Here is a 12889-nt window from a genome sequence, read left to right as displayed (position 1 = left end):
AGAGGCCAGGCAGAGATCCAACACTTCCCAAGAAACATTGACAACTGGCCAGGACTAATGAGTCCTGCAAACCTAAATACCCCAGTCAGAATTGCAATCAGCAAATACACCTGTCCAAGACTGCAGCCCAGGGACAACTGCATTACCATCTACAACCACCGGAGGGAGCCCAAAAGCAGAATTCACAACAGATACCATGTTTTGCCATAGGTGGTTTTCCTTTTTGGATGCTGCCCTTCCCGTGGTTGTTCCTTCCCGGTGAAAGACCTGGCTATTTATTGCTTGCGTTGAGAAACACAAGATGGTGTCTCCGCAGCTTTTCTACATGCATTTGCATATTTCCCATAAGGGATTGGGGCAGTGTTCTGGATCACTACGTTGAGAAACACGTGATGGTGTCTCCGCGGTGTTGGATGTTTTGATCTCCCCGAGGTCATTCATCCTTATGTTTATAGTCCTTTTACTAGGCACTGCTTCATAAGAGCCAGTTTCCTACTCCACACTGATGATGGGCAATTACCCCCAAACAGCTGTCTGTGGATGGATACCATGTTTTGGCATAGGTGGTTTTCCTTTTTGGATGCTGCCCTTCCCGTGGTTGTTCCTTCCCGGTGAAAGACCTGGCTATTTATTGCTTGCGTTGAGAAACACGTGATGGTGTCTCCGCGGCTTTTCTACATGCATTGCCATTATACTTTTTGGAGGGCTGTATGGGGGCCATTATACTGTTTGGAGGGCTGTGTGGTGGGGTCACTATACTATATGCCGGCCATTATACAATGTGGAGGGTTGTGTTGGGTCCATTATACTGTGTGAAGGGCTAGTGGGAGCCATTGTATATGTCATTATACTTACATCACATCAGGACCACCCCAGCCTGCTGACAAGTCCCCGATCACTGTCTGTGTAATGGTGGTGTGAGATCAGTGGCCCAAAGTCATTTAACAATGTAAAAACACCAGTTACTTATTCAAATCTGTGATAATTGGCTGTTTGCCCACTTTGATGCCGGCTGTTATGCCCAGAACCCATTTGTGCCAGGCTGCGAGACATCCCTGTCTGATACTACAATATTTGAGTATTGGAGGATATGGTAAAATATTACAATCTATGAAGCCCTGCCACAGGAAGGACCACATAGGAGCAAAGGTGGACATATCATTGGTACAGCCTTTGCAGCTGCAATGGGGGCCCATGAGGTAAGGGGGCCTATTTCCACCTCCAAAACATATGGAATTGAGCATTTAGTTGACCTGTTTGATTGTGAAAGGTCCTTATACTCTTCTAGCACAGTGGCTGTTGTCTGTCTGTGTCCGCCAGTGCATAGGAGTACCAAGATGGCAGTGATGGGGGGCTTGCTATGGCAACCCATTATGGCAACCATGGTGATCAGCTAACTGGCAACCCAGTCATTTGTCAGTGATAGACAGTGGCATCTAGATGGTTAAACCGCAGCAATCAGACCTAGTTCTAGTCACTGTTGTTAGAGGCAAATGCCAGTGGTATAAGACAGCCAGCACCTGCCTGATGCAGGGCACACCTGGTATACACATGATATTAATATCCTTAGGATAGGTAATCAGTATCAGATTGGCAGAGGTGGCATGTAAACACTGAATGGAGCTGCACTGTACATCTCCGTTCTCTATGTAACCGCCACTGCCAGGAACTGCACATCAGATCCAATTAAAGAGAGTAGGAGCTGATCTGCAGTACCCGGCAGCTGCACTACATCTTGAACGGGGGTGTACAATGCAGCTCCATTCAGCGTTTTCATCCAGCCGTCACCAGATCTTATAACCGCTAATCGGAACACAACAGTGAAGTGCATTCATATGGATGGGAAATAACTTCAGATCATGATGCAAACCCTTTCAATTATATTGTTCTCATTGGGACATACCTCCATGTTGTCTCCAACATCTTTTTTATTGAAAGGGAATATGTCAGCAGTTTTTTGCTTTGTAATCTGACAACAGCTTGAGGTAGGAACAGAGATCCTGATTCCAGTGATATAGAGACAGAAAGCTGCTTACAGTGCTGGGGGTGTGGGTGGACTTGCAAGCACAGTTGTCCTGGGGTGATAATCTACTGTTGATAAACCACTACAGTATTGACAAGAGCAAAACATAGCTCAGTAAGTGACATATTGTTGGAATCGGGGTCTCTTCCACTACATCATGGTGCTCACAGATTACATAGCAAAAACCTGCTGACAGATTCCCTTTCATGTAAATCTTACACAGCTGATGAATTCTGGCTAATGACTGACTTGCTCTGGACGACGAGGCCCATTTATAATGTTATAAGCATCTCTCGTTGGGTGCTCACCCTTCTTTTATGTGTTCATTTCTTTATTCACAGGAAGGGCAGACTGTCCCTACTATGCCAAAGCTGAACTTCTAGCAGATTACCTTCAGAAAAACCTGCCAAACTTCCGGATTCACAAAATGACACAACATCCTGATACCTGGGAGGTACGAGATCCCTGCGTGTAGCTCTGTACTCATTTAGAATGGCATTCTGCACAAGTTGTACAGTGTTCTCTGTAGAAATGGCGCCCAAATCTCCGCAAAGTGCACAGCAGAGAGGGAACACTGTGATGACGCTTCACACGGTCCGGAGCCGATCTGCAGTGTCCGTGTGATGGAGAGGTGGTCTTCTCCCCTGTACACCTCTTCTGATGTGCTGTGGCCGACCTTCAGGACTAGTATTGTCTGTGCAGAAGAAATCCTGAGATTGTTTTCTCTTCTGTAGGAGTGGCTGGCGGACGTATGTCTAAGAAATGGATGGAAGCACAAGCGCTCTCCTGTAATATGGAGAGAGCTGTTAGATCGTGGAAGCAAGGGATTACTACTAGGAGGCTTCAATGATTTCATGGAACATGCCCAGGTAATTCCAGGAATCAATGTGATGTCTTTTTAATATATCTCATTATCCTAATTGTTTGTTTCTTGTAATTTAGCAAAAAGCAATAGCAGCAAGCTACTAATATAATCCCTGTGTTACCCATTCCAGGCTGGTTTTAAGAAATGATATTTGTGATAACATTGTGTATATAGTCATTTTATTCATATTTTTACTTTCTCCTTTCCAAAGCTTATCGGTCCGTATACATGTTTTCTTATTTAATAATATCTTTTAAGGTTTATTCCCAATATCACAATGTGGTCTTATAATAATGTACATATATAGCTTCGCACTGACGAGGGCCAACAGCCCAAAACACCGCGACTGCGAAATGAGATACTGATTTGGCTTTTATCCTAAGTCATATTGCACGACTCGTTAAAGGGTTGATTGTGACTTGTAGGATCGCTACTTCCAACAGGTGGCGCTATAGAGTTTAAGTCCTCTTTTTCTCAGAAGAGGCAATTTGCATATATATAGCTATTCATTTGTGCCAATAACTCATTGTTAAAGGGCATTTGTCAGTATCAACCATCCTAAGCCGTCTATAAGGGCATGTAGGCCATAGGAAGCTGAATAAAATGTCACTTTGATATGTGATCTGATATCTTATATTCCAGAGAAATCCACGTTTTTCTTATATGTACATGACTTGTTCAGGACTATGGGCCGGACACTGATCTGCAGGAGAATCTGCCTCCAGAGCTTATTTAATATATAAAGCTGAATGTGTGTGTGTCCACAACATTTTGCACAGTCACACGTCTGGACCCCGAGAGCGTCATAGGCTATGTTGTGATGCGAAATTTTAACCCCGCGCTTTCCAATTCACCAAACAATTTTGCCCCTATTTACATAATGGGGAAAAAGTGAAAGGAAAAGTGTTGGAGGCAAATTGACAGCTGCCAGATGTGAACAAGGGGGACTTAAAGAGTGAGAGCGATGGCGCCAAAGTGTATATACCGTACAGTTCCTAAGGTGGGGCCCCGACATGGGATACTCACCACACATGGGGATATGAACAAACACACAAAATGTGCCACACACTGCCACGTGCTTGAACACATATACCACCCTCAGCACACATTTCACCACACATGCACCAACCTCGCTGCATAAAAGTGGAAACACAAAAGTCGCCACTCAAAACTTGCCACGCGCAAAATTTGCCACATGCAAAACTAGGCTCACGCAAAACTCGCCACACGTGCAAAACTCACCTCATGGAAAACTCGCCACACGCAAAACTTGCACACTCGGAAAAATTGCCACATGCACAAAAGTTGCAACACATGCAAAAGTTGCCTCACACAAAACTTGCACATCCTCAAAACGCACCACACATAAAACTCGCCATGCGCAAAACTTGCTGCACACAACTTGCTACACACAACTTGCTACACCAACCTGTCACATGCAACTCGACACACAAAAAGTTGCTACACGCATGTCGCCACACAAAACTCACCTCACAAAAGTCGCTACATGCATGTCGCCACATGTAACTCAACACACACAACTTGACACATGAAACTTGACCTAAAACACACACAAGTCTGGTATTATCCTTCAAAAATAAAAATCTGATTAATAAGCAAACTACAAGAGCAACAAATGTACCATAAAGGAAATACGGCAGCTGTCAGTCACATGACATGTCTATTACGTGTATGTGTGAGCTAATATATACTGCCAGGGGGGAGGGCTTCCTGTTGGCTGGGGATTTATCACGCTACCAATAGCAACCAATCACAGCTCAGCTTCTATTTTGCTACAGTTAATTAATCTGAGCTCTGCAACAAAGGACATTCTCATTATAACAAAGCTTGTACTATACAAAGGGGAGATGACATACAGGTATACACTATATACAGGGGAGATAACATACTGGTATATACAGCGTCGGACTGGAGCACCTTGGGCCCACCAGAGAAAATCATTCTTGGGGCCCACTATGTATCTACATAGAAATACATTCAAGACCATCAATTGTGCGGTAAAACACGCTAATATCAGGGCATAATATAAGGTAGTACATGTCTTAATTTTGTAGCAAGGGTTGGGGTGGCCCCCTCATAGAATATAAAGTAGCCCCCCTCATAGAATATAATGTAGCCCCCCATAGACTATAATGCAGATCCCTCATAGAATATAATGTAGCCTCCCTCATGGAATATAATGCAGCCCCCATCATAGGGTATAATACAGCACCCCACAAAATATAATGCAACCCCCTCATAAGGTATAATGCAGCCCCCCATAGAATATAATGTAGCTCCCTCATACGGCATAATGCAGCCCCTCCACAGAATATAATGTAGCCCCTCAGAGTATAATGCAACCCCCCATAGAATATACTGTAGCCCCCTCATAGGGCATAATGCAGCTCTCCTCATATAGTATGATGTAGCCACCTGAGAGAATAATGCAGCCCCTCCACAGAATATAATGTAGCCCCCTCAGACTATAATGCCAACCCGTCATAAGGCAGCCCCCCATAGAGTATACTGTAGCACCTCATAGGGCATAATGCAGCTCCCCTCATATAGCATGATGTAGCCCCCTCAGAGAATAATGCAGCCCCCACAGAATTATAATGTAGCCCCCTCATAGGGTATAATGCAGCCCCCTCCACATCATAATTTTTCTCCCCCTCCACCATTACCACCTCCATCATTGCCTCCTTCTCCACCACCATTGTCCTTTCCACCACTACCATCTTTGTCCTTTACACCACAACAATCATTGCTTTCTTCCCCACCATCATCATTGCCCCCACCACCATCATCATCATCATTGCCTCTAGCACCATCATCATTTCTTCCAGCACCATCATCATTTCTTCCAGCACCATCCTCATTGCCTCCAGCACCATCATCATTGCCTCCAGCACCATCATCATTGCCTCCAGCACCATCATCATCATCATTTCTTCCAGCACCATCATCATTGCCCCCACCACCATCATCATCATGATTGCCTCCTGCACCATCATCATTGCCCCCACCACCATCATCATTGACTCCAGCATCGTCATCATTGCCTCCAGAACCATCATCATTGCCTCCAGCACCATCATCATTGCCTCCAGCACCATCATGATTGCCTCCAGCACCTGTTGTGAATTCCGCTCTTGGGCTCCCTCCGGTGGTTGTAAGTGGCACTTTTGTGAGTTCTGCTCTTGGGCTCCCTCTTGTGGTTTCAAGTGGTATGGCTGCTCCTTGGATTTAGCTGTCAGCAGCTGCTTCCACTGATTGTCTTTTCTGCTCGGCTATTTATGTCTGGTTCTTTCCTTCAGCCAGTGCCACTTGTAAATGGTTCCTGGTTGGATTCACATCTCTTTGGATTTCCCTGCTATCCTGACCAGTTCAGCAAAGCTAAGTTCTTGCTTGCTCTTTTCTGTCCACAGATTGTGGACTTATCCGTTCTGTGCTTTCTATGTTTGTCCAGCTTATCAGTATGAATCAATTCTGTCTTGCTGGAAGCTCTGGGAAGCAGATTTACCCTCTACACCTTTAGTCAGGTGTGGAGTTTTTTGTAAACTCTGCGTGGATTTTTGTAGTGTTTTATACTGACCGCACAGTATTCCATCCTGTCCTATCTATCTAGCTAGACTGGCCTCCTGTGCTCATTCTGGTTTCATTCTGTGTATGTCTTTTCCCTCTCCACCCACAGTCATTATTTGTGGGGGGCTAATCTATCCTTTGGGGATTTTCTCTGAGGCAAGATAGTTTTCCTGCTTCTATCTTTAGGGGTAGTTAGCTCTTAGGCTGTGACGAGGTGCCTAGGGAGAGTTAGGAGCATCCCACGGCTGCCTCTAGTGTTGTGTTGAGCTTAGGGACTGCGGTCAGTACAGATACCACTTCCTTCAGAGCTCGTTCCATGTTGCTCCTAAACCACCGCATCATAACAGTACAAGTGGCCAAAAATGAATTAAACGCATCTCAAAAGAAGGAAAAGAAAGTTCTGAACCATTTTTTTTTTCTGTGCTCTGGTTTGTCTCTTTTTTCCTCTTGACTTCTGGGTGGTTCAGGATTTATGCTCTGGCATGGATGTTCAGGGTTTGTTTTCTCGTGTGGATCAACTTGCTGCAAGAGTACAGAGTATCCAAGATTATGTTGTCGAGATTCCGGCTTTAGAGCCTAGAATTCCTACTCCTGATTTGTTTTTTGGGGACAGATCCAAGTTTTTGAACTTTAAAAATAACTGCAAATTATTTTTTGCTTTGAAACCCCGTTCTTCTGGTGATCCCATTCAGCAAGTAAAAATCATCATATCCTTGCTGCGTGGTGACCCTCAAGACTGGGCTTTTTCTCTTGAAACAGGGGATCCGGCATTATTGAATGTAGACGCATTTTTTCAAGCGCTCGGATTATTGTATGATGAACCTAATTCTGTGGATCATGCAGAAAAAACCCTGTTGGCCTTGTGTCAAGGTCAGGAAGTGGCAGAATTTGTTGTGAATTCTGTGGCTGAATTCACTCCTGTGGTCACAAGTGGTACTGCAGCTTCTGAGCTTCCTCCCTCAGGTGTTCTGGTGAGCTCGTTAACTGCTTCATTACTTAACTCCGTCTGATGCTGCTATCCTTGCTCCTTGTCAATGTTTCAGTGTTGGATCTGAGCTTCTCCTGATTGTTCCTGTGACCTGCTGCTCTGTATAGCTAAGTGCCTTTTGTTTTTTTTGTTGCTTTTTTTCTGTCCAGCTTGTCTTTTGTTTTGCTGGAAGCTCTGAGACGCAAAGGGTGTACCGCCGTGCCGTTTGTTCGGCACGGTGGGTTTTTTTTGCCCCCTTTGCGTGGTTTTGCTTTAGGGTTTTTTGTAGACTGCAAAGTTCGCTTTACTGTCCTCGCTCTGTCCTAGAATATCGGGCCCCACTTTGCTGAATCTATTTCATCCCTACGTTTTGTCTTTTCATCTTACTCGCAGTCATTATATGTGGGGGGCTGCCTTTTCCTTTGGGGAATTTCTCTGGGGCAAGTCAGGCCTATTTTTCTATCTTCAGGCTAGCTAGTTTCTTAGGCTGTGCCGAGTTGCCTAGGTAGTTGTTAGGCGCAATCCACAGCCGCTTTTAGTTGTGTTTAGGATAGGATCAGGTGTGCAGTCTACAGAGTTTCCACGTCTCAGAGCTCGTTCTTGTATTTTTGGGTATTTGTCAGATCACTGTGTGCGCTCTGATCGCTAAGCACACTGTGTTTCTGGATTGCCTTCATAACACCTGTCATTAGCAAACATAACAGTACAAGGAGCCACACTAATGATTCTCAATAGAGGGAAAGAAAAAGTTCTGACATCATTTTTTTTTTTTCTGCTCTGTGTTCACTTTTTTTTTTCCCCTAGACATTTGGGTGATTTTGGACACAGGTGTGGACATGGATATTCAGGGTCTGTGCTCTTCAATGGATAATCTCGTTATAAATGTACAAAAAATTCAAGATACTATTGATCAGAAATCTATGTTAGAACCAAGAATTCCTATTCCTGATTTGTTTTTTGGAGATAGAACTATGTTTCTAAGTTTCAAAAATAATTGTAAGCTATTTCTGGCCTTGAAACCTCATTCTTCTGGTAATCCTATTCAACAGGTTTTGATTATTATTTCTTTTTTGCGCGGCGACCCTCAAGACTGGGCATTTTCTCTTGCGCCAGGAGACCCTGCATTGAGTAGTGTCGATGCGTTTTTCCTGGCGCTCGGATTGCTGTACGATGAGCCTAATTCAGTGGATCAGGCTGAGAAAAATTTGCTGGCTTTGTGCCAGGGTCAGGATGATATAGAAGTATATTGTCAGAAATTTAGGAAATGGTCAGTACTCACTCAGTGGAATGAATCTGCGCTGGCAGCTTTGTTCAGAAAGGGTCTCTCTGAGGCTCTTAAGGATGTCATGGTGGGATTTCCTATGCCTGCTGGTTTGAATGAGTCTTTGTCTTTGGCCATTCAGATCGGTCGACGCTTGCGCGAGCGTAAATCTGTGCACCATTTGGCGGTACTGCCTGAGGTTAAACCTGAGCCTATGCAGTGCGATAGGACTATGACTAGAGTTGAACGGCAGGAATACAGACGTCTGAATGGTCTGTGTTTCTACTGTGGTGATTCCACTCATGCTATTTCTGATTGTCCTAAGCGCACTAAGCGGTCCGCTAGGTCTGCCGTCATTGGTACTGTACAGTCCAAATTCCTTCTGTCCATTACCTTGATATGCTCTTTGTCGTCGTTTTCTGTCATGGCGTTTGTGGATTCGGGCGCTGCCCTGAATCTGATGGATTTGGATTATGCTAAACGTTGTGGGTTTTTCTTGGAGCCTTTGCGGTGTCCTATTCCATTGAGAGGAATTGATGCTACACCTTTGGCCAAGAATAAACCTCAATACTGGGCCCAGCTGACCATGTGCATTGCTCCTGCACATCAGGAAGTTATTCGCTTTCTGGTGTTGCATAATCTGCATGATGTGGTCGGGTTGGGGTTGCCATGGCTACAAACCCATAATCCAGTATTGGATTGGAATTCCATGTCGGTATCCAGCTGGGGTTATCAGGGGGTACATGGTGATGTTCCATTTTTGTCGATTTCGTCATCCACCCCTTCTGAGGTCCCAGAGTTCTTGTCTGATTTTCAGGATGTATTTGAAGAGCCCAAGTCCGATGCTCTACCTCCGCATAGGGATTGTGATTGTGCTATCAATTTGATTCCTGGTAGTAAATTCCCTAAAGGTCGATTATTTAATTTATCCGTGCCCGAACACGCCGCTATGCGCAGTTATGTGAAGGAATCCCTGGAGAAGGGACATATTCGCCCATCGTCATCACCACTGGGAGCAGGGTTCTTCTTTGTAGCCAAGAAGGATGGTTCGCTGAGACCGTGTATTGATTACCGCCTTCTTAATATGATCACTGTTAAATTTCAGTATCCCTTGCCATTGTTATCTGACTTGTTTGCTCGGATTAAGGGGGCTAGTTGGTTCACTAAGATAGATCTTCGTGGTGCGTATAATCTGGTGAGAATCAGGCAAGGAGATGAATGGAAAACTGCATTCAATACGCCCGAGGGTCATTTTGAGTATCTAGTGATGCCGTTCGGACTTGCCAATGCTCCATCTGTGTTTCAGTCTTTTATGCATGACATCTTCCGTGAGTATCTGGATAAATTCCTGATTGTTTACTTGGATGACATTTTGATCTTCTCAGATGATTGGGAGTCTCATGTGAAGCAGGTCAGAATGGTTTTTCAGGTCCTGCGTGCTAACTCTTTGTTTGTGAAGGGATCAAAGTGTCTCTTCGGTGTGCAGAAGGTTTCATTTTTAGGGTTCATCTTTACCCCTTCTACTATCGAGATGGATCCAGTTAAGGTCCAAGCCATCCAGGATTGGATTCAGCCGACATCTCTGAAAAGTCTGCAAAAGTTCCTGGGCTTTGCTAATTTTTATCGTCGCTTCATCTGTAATTTTTCTAGCATTGCCAAACCATTGACCGATTTGACCAAGAAGGGTGCTGATTTGGTTAATTGGTCTTCTGCTGCTGTGGAAGCTTTTCAGGAGTTGAAGCGTCGTTTTTGTTCTGCCCCTGTGTTGTGTCAGCCAGATGTTTCTCTTCCGTTCCAGGTCGAGGTTGATGCTTCTGAGATTGGAGCAGGGGCGGTTTTGTCACAGAGAGGTTCTGGTTGCTCAGTGATGAAACCATGTGCTTTCTTTTCCAGGAAGTTTTCGCCCGCTGAGCGTAATTATGATGTGGGCAATCGAGAGTTGCTGGCCATGAAGTGGGCATTCGAGGAGTGGCGTCATTGGCTTGAAGGAGCTAAGCATCGCGTGGTGGTATTGACTGATCATAAGAACTTGACTTATCTCGAGTCTGCCAAGCGCTTGAATCCTAGACAGGCCCGTTGGTCGTTATTTTTTGCCCGCTTCGACTTTGTGATTTCGTACCTTCCGGGCTCTAAAAATGTGAAGGCGGATGCTCTGTCTAGGAGTTTTGTGCCCGACTCTCCGGGTTTATCTGAGCCAGCGGGTATCCTCAAGGAAGTAGTCATTGTGTCTGCCATCTCCCCTGATTTGCGGCGGGTGCTGCAAAAATTTCAGGCGAATAAACCTGATCGTTGTCCAGCAGAGAAACTGTTCGTCCCTGATAGGTGGACTAATAAACTTATCTCTGAACTTCATTGTTCGGTGTTGGCTGGTCATCCTGGAATCTTTGGTACCAGAGAGTTAGTGGCTAGATCCTTCTGGTGGCCATCTCTGTCACGGGATGTACGTACTGTTGTGCAGTCCTGTGGGATTTGTGCTAGGGCTAAGCCCTGCTGTTCTCGTGCCAGTGGGTTGCTTTTGCCCTTGCCGGTCCCAAAGAGGCCTTGGACACATATTTCGATGGATTTCATTTCTGACCTTCCCGTTTCTCAAAAGATGTCAGTCATTTGGGTGGTCTGTGATCGCTTTTCTAAAATGGTCCATCTGGTGCCCTTGGCTAAATTGCCTTCCTCCTCTGATTTGGTACCTTTGTTCTTTCAGCATGTGGTTCGGTTGCATGGCATTCCTGAGAATATTGTTTCTGACAGAGGTTCCCAGTTTGTTTCAAGGTTTTGGCGAGCCTTTTGTGGTAGGATGGGCATTGACCTATCCTTTTCCTCGGCTTTCCATCCTCAGACTAATGGCCAGACCGAACGAACCAATCAGACCTTGGAAACATATCTGAGATGTTTTGTTTCTGCAGACCAGGATGATTGGGTGTCCTTTTTGCCGTTGGCTGAGTTCGCCCTTAATAATCGGGCCAGCTCGGCTACCTTGGTTTCTCCATTTTTTTGCAATTCTGGGTTCCATCCTCGTTTCTCTTCAGGACAGGTTGAGTCTTCGGACTGTCCTGGTGTGGATTCTGTGGTGGATAGGTTGCAGCAGATCTGGACTCAGGTAGTGGACAATTTGATCTTGTCCCAGGAGAAAGCTCAACTTTTCGCTAATCGCAGACGCCGTGTGGGTCCCCGACTTCGTGTTGGGGATCTGGTTTGGTTATCTTCTCGTCATATTCCTATGAAGGTTTCCTCTCCTAAATTTAAACCTCGTTTTATTGGTCCGTATAGGATTTCTGAGGTTCTCAATCCTGTGTCTTTTCGTTTGACCCTCCCAGACTCCTTTTCCATACATAATGTATTCCATAGGTCGTTGTTGCGGAGATACGTGGCACCTATGGTTCCATCTGTTGAGCCTCCTGCCCCGGTTTTTGTGGAGGGGGAATTGGAGTATATTGTGGAGAAGATTTTGGATTCTCGTGTTTCTAGACGGAAACTCCAGTATCTGGTTAAATGGAAGGGTTATGCTCAGGAAGATAATTCCTGGGTTTTTGCCTCTGATGTTCATGCTTCCGATCTTGTTCGTGCCTTTCATGCGGCTCATCCTGGTCGGCCTGGGGGCTCTGGTGAGGGTTCGGTGACCCCTCCTCAAGGGGGGGTACTGTTGTGAATTCTGTGGCTGAATTCACTCCTGTGGTCACAAGTGGTACTGCAGCTTCTGAGCTTCCTCCCTCAGGTGTTCTGGTGAGCTCGTTAACTGCTTCATTACTTAACTCCGTCTGATGCTGCTATCCTTGCTCCTTGTCAATGTTTCAGTGTTGGATCTGAGCTTCTCCTGATTGTTCCTGTGACCTGCTGCTCTGTATAGCTAAGTGCCTTTTGTTTTTTTTGTTGCTTTTTTTCTGTCCAGCTTGTCTTTTGTTTTGCTGGAAGCTCTGAGACGCAAAGGGTGTACCGCCGTGCCGTTAGTTCGGCACGGTGGGTTTTTTTTGCCCCCTTTGCGTGGTTTTGCTTTAGGGTTTTTTGTAGACTGCAAAGTTCGCTTTACTGTCCTCGCTCTGTCCTAGAATATCGGGCCCCACTTTGCTGAATCTATTTCATCCCTACGTTTTGTCTTTTCATCTTACTCACAGTCATTATATGTGGGGGGCTGCCTTTTCCTTTGGGGAATTTCTCTGGGGCAAGTCAGGCCTATTTTTCTATCTTCAGGCT

At 45.3% G+C, this 12889-nt stretch overlaps 1 protein-coding gene across 1 annotated transcript in view; it reads left to right on the top strand.

Moving 5' to 3' along the window:
* The window catches only part of MDH1B (malate dehydrogenase 1B), an 89518-nt gene that overhangs the window by 17136 nt on the left and 59493 nt on the right, over positions 1 to 12889 (top strand). Inside the window, exons 2-3 of the mRNA XM_069733686.1 lie at positions 2365 to 2477; positions 2758 to 2892. Coding sequence (XP_069589787.1) covers positions 2365 to 2477; positions 2758 to 2892 — 248 coding nt within the window. The remainder of the gene's footprint in view (positions 1 to 2364; positions 2478 to 2757; positions 2893 to 12889) is intronic.

Source organism: Ranitomeya imitator, chromosome 7 (assembly GCF_032444005.1).
Source record: "Ranitomeya imitator isolate aRanImi1 chromosome 7, aRanImi1.pri, whole genome shotgun sequence".
NCBI classification, from domain to species: Eukaryota; Metazoa; Chordata; class Amphibia; order Anura; family Dendrobatidae; genus Ranitomeya; species Ranitomeya imitator.
The sequence above is the reverse complement of the archived record's forward strand: the minus strand, read 5'-3'. Positions and strand labels throughout refer to the sequence as shown.